We start from the raw sequence: 15,339 nt of genomic DNA on the forward strand, positions 1-15,339 counted from the left end.
CGAACAAAAGCAGTGCATTAAGCTTTTATTCAGTATTTTCAAATATTCTGGAAACCTGCAAAAAGTGTCAAAAAGTTCGAGAGAAATCCAATAAAAAAACCGAAATAAAAGTCGACAAGATAAAAAGAGGACAAAATATGACACGATGAAAAGCAAAAAATAAGCTTTTAGTACGTGAGAAGTATTGCATATCCAGCAAAGAGTAAATGAAGTAGTAACGAGCTTAATAAGGAGACCTCTCAAGCCTCTTTAACCATATTTATGTCCGTCTGGAAGCAGATCTCCAGTACTTTACACATACATATAATAACTCCACAAAGACGAGAGAACATACAATGCTCACGTCACTAACTGTAAACGCACAATAAAGTCTATTATGGAAGCGACGTCAAGCTCTAGGCAACTCGAATACACACTACAAAATTACGTATTGCCCTGCTATTAAATGTGCATATATAGAATTTTAGCCTCTAGCATTTTCTTTGAAGAAAGAGCACCTAAAGCTCTCTCCTTACAATTCTTGGACACCTTAACCAGCGATCTTTTTACCTGAAAGACTTTTAGGTATTTTATTTTTATTTAAAGTTTTTTATAAAGTCTTGAAAACCTTTTTCAATGACAAAACTAAATGGAGTTCAAAGTTTTTTGCAGTTGTTATCACAGGAGGAAAATTATCCAGTGAGAGACATTATATTGCTTTGGGTTAGCAGGGTGATACCTTCTCTCATCTAACCCAACACCTTTCCGTTGCATACTTCAGTGCAGAACCTGAAACTGTAGATAGAGTGAAATTCACCTCAGGCATTTTCAATTTAGAATATTATCAATGTATTGGAGGTATACTTGATAAGTAGATGTATAGGGATATGTTGGAATATGGAGGTCTAATCAAAATAGATATTACCTATTAATAGTATTAATAACGATTATTCCACTCAACAACTTTGAATGGCCTTTGAATGCTATAGAATAAATTGTAACAGTTATAAACTCAAACCACATTCTATTGACTGATTTCTATATTTTATCGGAGTTCTGAATTTGTCCATGTCTTTAACAATAGTTTCCACAAATACAAAAATTATTCCAAGATTCAAAAAAATTTTATGCTATTCCAAGTTAAGATGTGCATATTCCTTCAAAGAAACTTTCTTTCATGACATAATAATAATACATTATTCATTGAAATAACTTGGCAAAAAAACTTGATACCATTTTTAGCAAAAAAATAGCCAACTTTTCGAACCTCTTGTACATTGATAGGAGGGCTTATTTGGCGAGAATAAATACAGTTATTAAAATTTTTTTTAGCATTTATTTGATACAAATATCTTTATCATTACGAAATGTTTATTGGGTTATAAATAATATTCACAAATAGTTTATATTTAATCTGATCAAATAATATTTAGAATAAAAAATATACTGAATACAATATAGTTTAAATGATTGGTATCTGAAGAACAGAATGGATTGATTTAAATTATGTAGACAAGCTAACTGTCCAGGAATGAAATGAAATAGGGACAAATCTTACGTTTCCATTTGAAAAAGTTGATATTAAAAATAAGAAATGGATCTTATTTAACTTTACGAAGCTTATAAAAATATCAAAATAATAATAGTAACAATAATGATAGCAATAACAAAAATAATTGATGTAAGAATTACATAAAATGTTTTCAACAAACAATGGTCTTGGAGAGGTGGTTTTTGCAGGCGCCAGAGGTACGTGATGACAATAGAGATAAGAACAGACATACGTTGTGTATAGAAGTCGTGTTAAAAAAAATGAAAGAAAAAAAAAGACACAGTTTTCTACAGTGACTCAACGCCTGAGAAACTCAACAAGACTGAAGGAGTTGAAACACTTGGAAACAAATAATACGCGACTCCCTCGACATGGAACAAGTGTTCCTGGCACGATATCAAAAGAGCGACAGGAAGCAAACCCGTAATCTCGATATTCGAAGAAAGATTCCGGATGAGTATGTAACGTAACGTCGATCTTCGTTGAATTTCACTGCATTCATACATACACACATCGATTTATGTTTATTTGTGATTCTTACATTCACCTGTATACGTTTATACATCTGTAAATGGTGTGACGTAGATTACGTATGTGTTGGTCTGTTTATTTTATGTGGAAACGTGGAAACGACCACAGAAGCATTTACCGTAAATGCTCATGCTCGTCGAATAAATTTCCTTGCCTTTACTGCACATGGATGAAGCGTATAAGATGATCCTTTTTCCAAAACCTCGATTAACTTTGATCTTATTTCTCTCCTTTCTTATGTTCTTGCTATAAAAATCTTATGTACAGATCTTTCAAATGATTGGATTCCAGATTTTTTTCTTCATGAATTTAATGTATGTATCAATATGTTGATTTGATTTATCTACAAGCTGTCTTATTTCTATCATCATAAATTTTCTACATCTTTTTATTATAGAAATGTCATTGTGAAATATGTAGATTATTTGAATTATGAATAATAATAGTGGCATCAGAAAAAAAAAACTTTCCAATATGAATATTTGTTCCACTTTTTGCGTTTTCAATCATTATTTATTATAATCAATAAAATTGTTAATGATAATCACCAAATATTTCTTCATATTGATTACTTGATTTATAAAATTGAATTAATTATAAATACTTGATTGAAATAAGCATGCATTAGTAAAGAATTGATGCAGAGTTTAAAAAACTATGTCAATTTAACATTGAATTGAATAAGGTATTAGATATCATGTTAAATTAGGTTTCATTCATTCTCATATCACTGGCTTCTCATATCTGATACTATTGGATATGGTGCTACCGAGTTTTAAGACTTAGTTAGGTCCAATTAGCTCTAGCTACCTATCATGAATGGAGTATCATACCATAGATATTATAAGTCAGAAGCAATTAGAGGCAATGAAATCCATCCAACTCTCTCCAATTACAATATAGACTGCATGTAGGTCTTGTAAGTTTCATGGAAATATATTATTAGACTTAAGCCATCAAAGATTTGATTTAACATGGTCTAAATTGAATATTAGCAGCAACATGTCAGCATTGGACCTCATTTTATTTTGTGTTATTGAACTAGGATTATCAGTAATCTTCTATCAATTTACTTTTTAACTAATTATAACTGATAAATTAGTGCTTCTATTTATTATTAAAACTTCTACATTAAAAAAATGAATTTTAGATTTGGATCAATTGACAAATCTTTTATAATACAATTGTAGTTATTACGTTATCTGTATTATCGTGGAAAGTATATATAATCAACTTTAGAGGTAGTTTTCAGTAGTGTAGCCAATTATTATCATAATTTAGCAGGATTATTAATGGAAGAAAGTATTAGCATCCAACATGATAACCCTGCTTGAAATATGACTCAAATTTTATTTCTTTTTTTCCTAACATTTTAATTACCCCAGTTACTCACTTCAAAGCAAAGGGAAAAATATTATTAAAAAAAATTTTAATTATACACTAGTTAGTAGAATATCTGTACAAATTCCTGTTTTTATGCATCTAAAAAAAGATCCATTATCATTGACATTGGACAGCAAAATGACCAAAACCAGCTGGCTTTAAACATGCTGGATCATAGTGGAGGAGTGAGGAGGTTAAGAAAGAAGTTTAACCCCCTAGACCTACCTTAGGAGGTTTTAATAAAACACAGTATGACAATCGTTGGAAAGTCCACTACTCAAGTAAAATTAAAACAATAGTCAACTAAATTATTCATTGTTCTGAGGGACAGATTGTAGTTCAGAATATCAATAAAAAAAAAATTATTATTGGCATCAAATAGTCAAAGATTTTGTTCTACAGTAGATAAAACTTTTTTCAATTTGATTTCTGATGGTAGATGATCTCAAATCTCATATAAAGATGGTGTTCCAGAGGAAATTGATAAGACAAAAGTGTTGACTAAAGATATAAATTGTTTTTTTTCGACCTCCAAGTTCCTCAATTTTCTGTTATTTATTTTTCCTCCTATGTGACTGGTATTCCTGTGTTTATCACACTTTTCTCTTGGCATTTCTCGTTCCTCGGAGTAAACTTTAGGTCAACGTGTGGGCGACAGTAGTAACGTCGGTTTTCGGTCGACCACACAGTGGTAGTTTCCGGCATTTGGTCAGACGAGTTCAAACGGACGAACCGTGACTATTGTCCAAGTACTTAAACGCTTGGTCACGCTCTGACTAGCTATCAAATGACTTAATTTGCCTCTAAGCAATTCCGATTGTTCCGAAGTTATCGTGAAAATTGACGCTTCATTATACCTACATTAGAGGAGATAATATCTCCAATATATGGAGATGGAAACAAATTCTAAGAAAATCATTCTCCTAGTAGAATTATCTACTTCACTGTTTTTAAATAATACATTTTTCAAACTCCATGAAATATAACTACTGTAACTACTTATATGACAGCTTGTTTTTTATCATTTATACTCAGAAATAAAATATTTCCATAAAATAAGAATTATTAACTGGTGTAGGCTTAAAGTATAAAACTATTCCCTCCATTTATTTCTTGAGCGTCATTCAAGTATTTTCTCATGACAAAGAATAATCCATCAGTTATGAAACATTTTATTGAAAATACAGTTAGAGAAATACTAGGACAAGTTAAAGTCCTTCGAATATTAAAGATCCATAAATAACTCAATATGTATTTCTTATGTATTGAAGATAATAAAAATTATCATCAAATTTTTAACTTCTCATTAAGATGGTGTTTTAAAATTCATAATTTTGTCATTTTTTGACGTTTCGAGACATTTGAAGGAACATTAGAAGGTTTAAAAATGTATGTACGTATGTACAAATGTACGCACGTATGTCCAGTTTTTTTTCATTTCTGATATCTCGAGAACCCCTGAAGATATCAACTTCAGACTAATTTCATTTTAAAGATAATACAATAGAGAAAATCTGATAATAAGTTTAAACAAATTCAAATAAAAATTCTAATTTGTTATAAACAATTTAAAATGGTTTTGATTTATTGAATAATCATTACTGTGATTATATTTGACAAATATCAATAAAATGTTATAAATAACTTGATGTGATTAAAAAATTGTAACCATAGAAATTTATTATAAACACAAAAAGCAAAAAGGCTGGTTTAGTATCAAGTTAATGACTAGTTACTATTGTTAAAAGTAATTTAATATTACTAGACTATTGAAGTTTGGATATCTCGGTTTGTTTGAATGATCTTTTAGAAATGAATTTCAGGGTGAGCACAAAGCCCTCTTAATCTTAACTGATAACATGTTATAGATGATATAGTCACGCAATTCACCATGTCAAGACTGTGTGAGGTAATTTAATCAGAGACAAGAGAACACACATGAATCTCTTGTTGACGCACGACACTGGTTTATGATCTTCAATCTATTGACTTGATGACATTTACACTTTATCCTATGATCTATTTCATAGGGGGCAAGAAACAAGGCGTGTCTCAAGTTTTATACGAATGACGAGAAAACTAGTCTAGCTCGTTGTCAGAACGACTTTCCATCAACGTGCGTTTCAAGATTTATGTATTCTAGTCTGGTCCAAGATGACGCCATAAAAAGCTATGAGAAATCTTAGATTATCATAATATCTCAGTTCTCTCACAGACAAACACACTATGGATATAATTTCAAATTTATTGTCAAAATTTGTTTTCCATTTTAATGGTAAAAAAATTTACGACTTCTCTTTTTTGCAAAATAAAATGGAAAAAAAAATTATGATCAAAGTTCACATTTCTTTAAGAAATATTTTGCTGACAGCGTTATGATATGTTCTTTGATGATACTCTGCTTATAGTGCAGCTTAGAATACCAATATCACGTACAGCTGTGGTTATTGAATGTATGGTAAAGACTTTGTCATCATAAACATTTTTTTGTAAACAAAAAATTAATCTATTTAACTACAACTTTTTAGTAACAGTTACAAATTTATGGTTATTATTTTCATTATTTTTTTACTATTTTATGAAAACAAGTTATCTAAATGGAAGTTTTTCAATAAAATTTCTAACGTTTATTTTAATTTTCAATTTAAAAAATGAAAAAAACTAGGACAAAGTATGATATCATAAGCAGAGATATCTCGATCTGCTTGAAATATTTTTATTCTGTACAATATTATTCTCTCTAGCATATAAATGAACAGTATCTGGGATTCATGGAAGACAGAGTGAATAGACGTATGTGGAAAATAAAAGAAAATGACAGTGCTAGATAGAATTAGAATATAATATTTAATCGAAACGAATGATGGTGTTCAGGAATTTACCTAGCTATTCTTTTTTTCTTATTTTATTTTCAGCTAAATGCATCTTATCCTTTTCTTATATTATACTTTTTATATTAATGACATTTTAATTTTTTCCTGTCTTTTATAATCGCATAATTCTCACCACCTGCTTTATTTTCTTTCAATTTATTAACTATAAATTATTGTATTTGCCTTTAGCATTAGATTCATTCTGTTGGGTCTATTTTTTTTTAAATAAATAAATTAATAAATAAATAATTCCAATTAATATGTTGATGAAATCATCTACCTTTTTTTTTTTAAACATTTTATAAATACTTCATTATTTTTAAATAAAAACATTCCTAGATGACCATAATCCTGCTTTTCAAATTTCCCTTTATCTTTTTCTCTTTCAAGTTTTATGTTCACCAGTACAGTATGCTAAAAGGTGTGATTAAAATTCTACTTGATTCTAGCACAATTTTTTCCCTCAATCATCGTAAAAAGCACTGTACTGTAAGGTGATTTGGAATTTAAAAATAATCCTGCGGTGAAGACTTTTTACCATAGTTAGGAAAAAATTCCACCAGAAAAGATTTGTTACAACTTTAAATTTCCTGTTGATTAGGAAATAGTTCAGATCAACAACCATCTGGATGTTTTTTACAACATTATCAGTAACTTTTTATCAAAAGAGTATTTTATTTCATGCATTTCATGTCCCTAACTTTCATAGGTAGTGATGATGTGATTAATTTAAAATATTCCAAGTATTTAATGGCTTTTATAATTTATATTTATCAACCACATCTGTCGATTTCCTTTTCCTAATTAATCCAAGCTGATAATGTATGAAATTATCATAATAAACAGCATGAGTATGAATACGTATTTTCATGTAAATGCTGTGTACTTGACTAAATAGTAAATATCTGTTGAAATATCATTTAGTTTGCATTCTGAATAAAAGATATTTATTAATCTGATGATATTATTTATAAATACCATCTAAAAGGTTCAATAATAGTCTGAATAAATCATATCTTCACCAAGAAAAGCTACTTAAAAATGAAAACTCAAGACTAAACATTAATTAAAATCTCTATCTCTAGCATTATAAAATTTAAGATCATCTATTATAATGAAAATGTCTTCTGCAATAATTAATTCTGTTGAAGCATACAATTCTTAGTAGATAATCCTTCTCTTATGAAATCTTAATAAAATTTTTAAAGCTTTGTGATTATTAATTCAATGCACACCACCAGGTCTCCAACTGTTTTGTTCCATGTAAATTCAAATTTCAGTGAATACTCTAAGATTCAAATAATTTAACATAAATGACTTATTCACCTGGTCTAACTATTGATATTATAATTAAAAAAGGAACATTTATTTTCAGACGTACAACATGGATGCCCAGGTGGGAGAGTCTTCAGCATGTGCAACAGCCCTTTTATGTGGAGTGAAGGCAAATTATGAGACACTAGGATTAGATTCATCAGCAAAATTCGATAACTGTCTATCCAGTAAGACAGCTAGAGTGCCGTCAATTATGGATTGGGCACAGGAGAGAGGTGCAGTTAATTTTACTAAAGAAAAATCAATTAATAGTCTTGTAGAACATATTACGATACCACGGATGGTAGACAACACTCGTACACGTCCATTTCCGGTCATTAAGATGAATTACCTCGGTTGATTAATCACACTGTGCCGTTTGGCACTGACGTACTACGGACCAGCCACTACGTTACTAGCGTTATGTCTCACACATATGTATATTATTCTGTATATGTATATGAAAGTTCTATGCATCTCGTGCTTGCCGTTTGTTATACCATTTAATTCTCTCCATTCAATTTCTTATTTACGAGCTACACGCCCAGCCCGTTTCTTCGTTCGTACGTACGTTAGCCCGAATGATAAAACCTCGTCGATCGCTCGTTTCCGATGCTAGAGAAATAACATCCACCCTAACAATTTATCGTCTTCACGTGAAATTCAAATAATTCTACGTTTTATTTATATCTTCAACCTGTCATCGTTATTTTTCTTTAATTATGTTTATCTTGGTCATTACTTTTAAATTGATCAATTTGTAGTCTGTTTCTTTGAGATAATGATTTATAAATTGGCGGATTATTTCAAATAATACCACTTTAAGATAGAGAAAAATCCAGTTCTTTTGTAAGAAAAGAAAAGAATAATTAAAGTTAAATAAGGAAAAATTTATTTTAGAAAATTAAAAGTATTGTTTATAGAGTTTTATGCTTTGAAATAGAATGAAGCTATAGAAGATCACTCTGGTGTTCGTTTATTTGTTTGCTTGTTTTTACTTTCTTCAGAAATGACGTAATATTACTATCTAAAGATTGGTATAGGCTAGAGGAAGATGAAAAAATACCTTTTACTTACCATATAATCAATTTGATTAATAAGTAACCCAAAATTCCCATTTTGCCCCGGACTTAGAGTAGACGAGCACATATTTTAATCAGGCTGGCAGTGTTCACAAATATGAGTTTCATCATCTTTGATGTTCTAGAGTTGATTTAGACACATATAAGTGCTTGAGAAATTTTTTAAAAATTAACAGCATTGACTACTTTTCTCATATCATCCTCTTCCCATTTCATACGATTTGTTTTTCGTTCATAATTGCACACCATCTTGACTGAAAAAAATAAGAAAAGCTTAGAAACAAGTAGGTACAACCTTTTTCATGACAATGAAGCACGATGGGATAGTATCCCATTTTGCCCTGGTCTTCCCTGTATACTTACTGGATCAATAGACTCGAATTAAACTTCCTGATGATTTTGATCCTTGGTAATTTTTTTTTCTCCCGGGTCTGAAGTGACTCACAAGTACCATACCAAGCCACAAGGGCCTTAAAAAATTAAATTGGCCATGTTTAAAACCCCAGCATACACTGATGTAAAAACTACTTCTTCTCACAAATTGGTTTATCTGCGACTATGAACATAAAATCGATTGTATCAATTTCAGTGTAGACTGAAATCTATTGGATAAATTTTTATGGAGCAATTTCTTATGTACTAAACTATGTCTGATCAATAACGGAAATACAGAAACTTTCATGAAAGTTGGAAAAATTTCGAATATTTTGTAGATATGTGTGTCGCAGTTATTAAAAAAAAAAGGAAAAAAAAGAGAGAATTATCTCCAGCTAAAGTCAGATGTGATAATATTATTTTTTCTATTGTTACATTAAAGAAAAAAACTTTATTTTAATAAATGCATATTTATTGATTCATTGAATAAAAATGTCCTATATTTGAAAAAGACTTTTCTAATATTTGCATCTAATCAGAAGGCAAACTTTTGGTTTTCCATTGAAACACAATTTTAGACAAATTTTTTTAAATAAAAAAATTTTCAAGAATATTTATTCTAATTCTAATGAATAATTTAGGTACCAAGCTTCGAACTAGCTTTGATCATTCATTGTACCAAATGAATGCTCATGAAGTAACTTAATAAAAGTATCTATGAAATGAAATTTGATGCTGATTTGTTGAACATGTCCATTCTAAATAATTTTTTCAACAAATATTTTTAATTAATAGTAACTATCTCAAAAATTTCGATCAATGAATGTTGATTCAATTTTATCAATTTATTTTAATGATTGATAAAAATGAAAAAATTTTAATGAAATTTAATAATATTTAATGAGTTTCAAATATTCGCTAGTTTCATGTACACAAAGTTGAAAAAATAACGGATAAAGTGAACTAAAATCGTGTTTATTCACCATGTTTTATCAATAAATTTATCTGATCTTTCTTTTTTATTTGAATAAGTAAATATTTGTTTAACTGAAATAAGGTTTAACCTTTTTATTGTGAAGGCAAATCAACTGGTCTCGTTACCACAACTAGGGTTACTCACGCTACGCCAGCAGCTCTTTATGCCCATGCTTCAAGTCGCTACTGGGAGGATGATGCTAAAGTGCCTTCAGCAGCTCGAATATCATGCAAAGATATTGCACGACAACTTCTTGAAGATGAACCAGGGAAGAATATTAATGTAAATATATGTTTCCTTACCTTTTATTTCATTTATTTTATTTACCATTTTTTTCTTTATCCCAGTTTTTCACTGTTGACTAGGTTTTATTTCAAATTTTTTGCTTTTTTTCAGAATAAAAGTCTATATCTAAAAGAATATCATTATGCTGGAACTGATCGGTAACCTGTTATTACAATGGAATTATTTTTTATTTGAAATTTTGAAAAGCAAATTTTGTTTGCAAAACAATTACTTTATGCTGCACCTACAACACCTGTGTTGCCGTAATACATTTATCTTCTGCTACAACCACATATTAAATTTGATGCATCTCTCATTTTATGTGTATACACAAAGATAATATAACACATTTTTTGAATTTAAAATAAATAAAAAATCCTCTCTATTACATACAATGATAAAATCATACCTTTTTGATGCATCAGCATTTTTATTTTTTATTATTTATATAAATAAATCGAAGCCAAATTCCTGAAGATAGAATCATAATTTACATGTTCAACTTTAAATGCTATCTCGATGCTATTTAGATCATGTCAGAGGTTTTATCAGTGTATAATGTATAAAATCAAATACTTACATTCAGCTTCTTATCAAATGTCCATCTAGAAACCAACGTCTATCATGTCTAACTTAGAAGTCATGCTAAGTTGCTGTACAACTTATAAATTACGATAGTTCCTGAAAAAGACTTTGATAATGAATCATGCTATAATCATGGAGAATCTGAACTTTTAGCACAGCAAATATAATACCAGAAAATTCTTTGACGTATAAAACTTATAAGTTGATGGATTGTAGATATCTTAGTATTAGTTATAGAGTTAAATTCTAAATATACCTAAGTAATAAAAAATAAATGAAATATATTCCTCCAGGTAATCTTAGGAGGAGGTAGACGACATTTCGTCTCCAAAGTGACCCAAGATCCTGAAGAACCAGACAAAGAAGGCAGACGTCTGGACGGCAGGAATCTAATTACTGAGTGGACAAAATATCACCAGAGCTCTACGGCAAAGTATGTCTATTCCAAGGAACAATTTGATGAAGTGGATCCGTCGAGAGTCAACTATTTACTTGGTATGGAATAAAATACTAAGGTTTATATCAAAAAAATTTTTAATGTAAAACGATTCTATTTCCTGCTGTCAAACATACGTGTCATGCGTTATTGATCTCATCATTTCTTGAAGATTGAAGAGTTCTTATTTCGTTCTGTACCTCTTTTAGACTTGTCAAATGTGCTTTCATGGTACAAAGATATTTTACTCCTGCTGTCAAATAAACCAAAACTAGTTTGCAATGCAACAAATGCAAGTTCAATTAAATAAAACTGATCGATTTGGATAAATGTCAATATTACTTTTGTTATTGAAGATATCAAAAGAATTTCTATGTGGATTTGATTGGATTTAGGTTAAAGCAAGCACGCGTTTCTGATCTATTGTGACAATAAAGGTTTTTTTTTCTGTGAACAAATATCTAATCAAAGTAAATGTCAAAGATACTTGTGATACTTTTCATTGAGTTCACATTTAAGTTATTTCCATTCTTTTAAAATCATAATTTCAAATAATTTTTCTATTTTTCATTTGTAATAAAAAAATTCACTTTAATTAAATTATTGAACAGTTAATTAATGAAATAACTTGAAGGTATTTGTAATAACAAACTAAAAGTAATAATTTTGTAAAAGTAGTAGTTGGTATGAACGATAAAGGGAGAAGTGAGCTTGACAAGAGTACCAATTGCTACTCTCAGTTAAAGCTGAACATCACTTATTGGTTTTGAAAAAAAAAAGTTTCTACAATTTACAGTGACATTAAATTAAACTGACAAAATGTATTTTATATAAATAAATAATTCTGGTGAACAGAGATGTCATGTGGTTAGAAACACTATTTCAATCATAAACATAAAAATAACCTCTTTTTATTCCACTTCAAAACTTAAGTTAAATCTTTCAATAAAATTTAATTACAGTTTATACATTTTTATAACTATTGTTCATTCGAAAAAAAAAGTAAAAGAAAAGAGAGAATTGTTTGAAAAAAAATTTTAATTAACTCGTTTTATATAGACAGAAAGTTTACGTTGAGATAATTGTGGACTTTGGTGCACTGTAGTTAAAGCTTGTTAATTATTCCTAGTATTACATGTGGACGTTTTTTGCATCTAGAGTTGAATTTACACGTACTTATACATCAATCGGAATTTTATTTGCAGGTTTATTTGCCTACTCTCATATGGACTTCGACGTTGATCGTAACACATCAAGCAGTGGTGATCCATCTTTAACTGAAATGACGATCAAGGCATTACGAATACTGAAAAAAAACTCCAAGGGTTACTTCTTGTTTGTTGAAGGTAAACGTCACATCAAGTATTCAAGCAATCACCCACAGGAATAAAACAATTGTCAATGGAGATTGAAAAAGTTACAATGAAAATACATCGACTTCTTATACTTTCAAAGCTTCTTTGCAACTTTACGTACAATCATTTACTCTACTTCTTCTATGATTCCATCCAGTTGTTGTCAATTGTCCGATTAAATTTCCCTCTAAGCATTCTTGGCATGAATTGAATGTCCTTACAGTTACTTGACTGAGTTCGACACTTCTAAAGCTAAGATTTTCATCTATCTCTTTCTCATCTTTCTACTTCTATTCTTCATTTATCTCTACAACAAAACACACCTATTCTCTAACTTTCAATTCTCTCCATCAATTTATCGCGAAATAACTTCACTCTATTCATCAACTTCACCAATTTGTTTCTCTTACTCCAACATCTTCACTCACTTCTGTCAGTCATTAAAAGAGAAATAAAATATTTCATATGTTTTTCATCAATGCTTGAAATTAATTATCGTTATTTAATACAGCTAAACGTACATCTATGTTGATGAGAACCATGGGTTTTTAGATAAAATACATTCAATATGATTAAATAACAGTGCTAATCGATGATTAATAATAATCAGGAAGAGATTCTTACATCTTATATCTTGTGAAATCCCTGATCTAATAGGAATTTGCTGATAGCTTATTTTATATTTAGCAGAGTCTTTATTGATAAGCTTGATGAATGTCTCACGTTAAATTACTTTGATAAAATAAGCTCCTAGATCTTCGTAAATTCTAATAAAATAACTGTCATTAAGGTATTTACTTACATTAATTTGAAGATAAAATAAAAGTTGGATAAATTTTTTCAATAAAACAACTTGAATTATTTTGTTTTTTACTATCAATTAGTATCATGTTAAATCAATGATTTTTTTTCACTTCATGACAGACCAAATTATCGAATTTTATCAATAACTAGTAAAGCTAGTATTCAAATACTACAGGTCAATTAATTTCAAAAAGTTCAACAACACTTACATTACTAACTTCAATATCTATTGGTATTCAACATGGTTTTTCGAATTCGGTCGCATCATGAAACGAAAAAAAAAAATAAATGGCAATGTAATACTGAAGTAGAAAGAAAGTAGCTCAATTCCCAATTCGCCCAGTCAGTTATTCATTTTCGACATTGATTTGGTAAAAGTACCTCGACGTGACATAGATTTGATCTAATCTGATTACATTTTTGATCAAGTACTCTCCGATTCTGTCCTATCTCATCTAATATATATAAAAATTTTTTGAATATTCATTTTATCATTAATATTATTGATTGATTGATTTATTATTATTAAAGATCCAACAGTATGAACTTATTACAGGGTCATACAAGACATTCGGGCAGAGTAAAAATAAAAAAAAATATATCTATAAAAATGAAACAACAGGTGTCGGAGGTCATTGAGCAACAAATAACAATATAAAAAAATATTTAACAATGAAAAAAATAAAATATAAAATGGTAATACGAGTCCTGCATACCTTAATGAACACAAAAGAAAATAAGAAATACAATATGGTTGGCTCAAAGAGTACACGTGGAAAGATTACAAAGAACTGTAGTTAATAATTATATAAAAAAAGAAAAAAATGTTTAATATTGATCTTCAATTATAATATAACAATTATATAAATTTATAAATTTCGAATACTTAATCTCTCAGCGAAAAGAGCTATATAAATAATAAAGAAAGATGGGGAAAGTTTGAAAATTTGTAGGAGCTTGTTATCGAAAACATTTTAACGTTATCTTAGTACCATACAGAGTTTCAGTGACCTGCTAGAAGAAAATTTGGCTTGAATACAAGGTAAAAGTTTAGCTTAGAGTAAAGAGTAATACTCAAACTCTCTGAAAAGTTCTTTTTTTCATACACTAAAGCCCAGTAAAAGTCATGATAATAAGCCTGTCCTGAAAAAGCTCTTTTTCTTTCAGTCAATAAAAAATTTGTAGCAATTTTAATGGTGACTTTATTTAATGTTAGTACTAATAACTGCTCAACTTGACAAGCTCATATTAACCAGTTAATTTCAATACATGATTACTTGCTATGTTTGAAATTTCTTTCCAGACTTTTAAAAATCAAAAAGCAACTAATTATATTTTTCATTAATTTTGTAATTAGATCAAATTAATTAAAGTGTATAAAACATTTAAGTCAATCAAAATTTGTTTTTATGTTCAAATGATAAACTGATTATGTCTAATATTGCTTATAGAATGAATTATGTATCACATTGTTAATAATTAATCAATGGGAATAAAAAAATACAATTCATTATTTTATCACTTGAAATATTATTGATGAACAAGCAACTCTAAAAAAAATTAAAGAATTATTCATAAAAAATGATCTCTTCCTGGATATTGAAACATGAGTGAGAGTTTTTCAATGTAAAAATTTTTTTTTTATTCTATGCAACTAATATACATGCATGAATGAATTATTAATTTAAACAGATATGCAAATGAAGTCATTTTTCTAATAAAAAACTTAAAAGATAAAAAATCAAGTTGAATATTAATTTGAATATTTCCATAAATAATACTCAAATTATCTTCATATTCATTATATCA

The 15,339-nt window shown here is 28.9% G+C and overlaps 1 protein-coding gene across 2 annotated transcripts in view; it reads left to right on the top strand.

The window, feature by feature from the left end:
* The window catches only part of LOC118065245 (alkaline phosphatase-like), a 111,175-nt gene that overhangs the window by 87,032 nt on the left and 8,804 nt on the right, over positions 1–15,339 (top strand). For both annotated transcript variants that reach the window (XM_035080417.1, XM_035080415.1), the window contains exons 3-6: positions 7,694–7,868; positions 10,169–10,347; positions 11,229–11,430; positions 12,577–12,717. In XM_035080417.1, coding sequence (XP_034936308.1) covers positions 7,694–7,868; positions 10,169–10,347; positions 11,229–11,430; positions 12,577–12,717 — 697 coding nt within the window. The remainder of the gene's footprint in view (positions 1–7,693; positions 7,869–10,168; positions 10,348–11,228; positions 11,431–12,576; positions 12,718–15,339) is intronic.

Source organism: Chelonus insularis, unplaced genomic scaffold (assembly GCF_013357705.1).
Source record: "Chelonus insularis isolate UGA/USDA-ARS -01 unplaced genomic scaffold, ASM1335770v1 contig_279_pilon, whole genome shotgun sequence".
In the NCBI taxonomy this organism is placed as follows: Eukaryota; Metazoa; Arthropoda; class Insecta; order Hymenoptera; family Braconidae; genus Chelonus; species Chelonus insularis.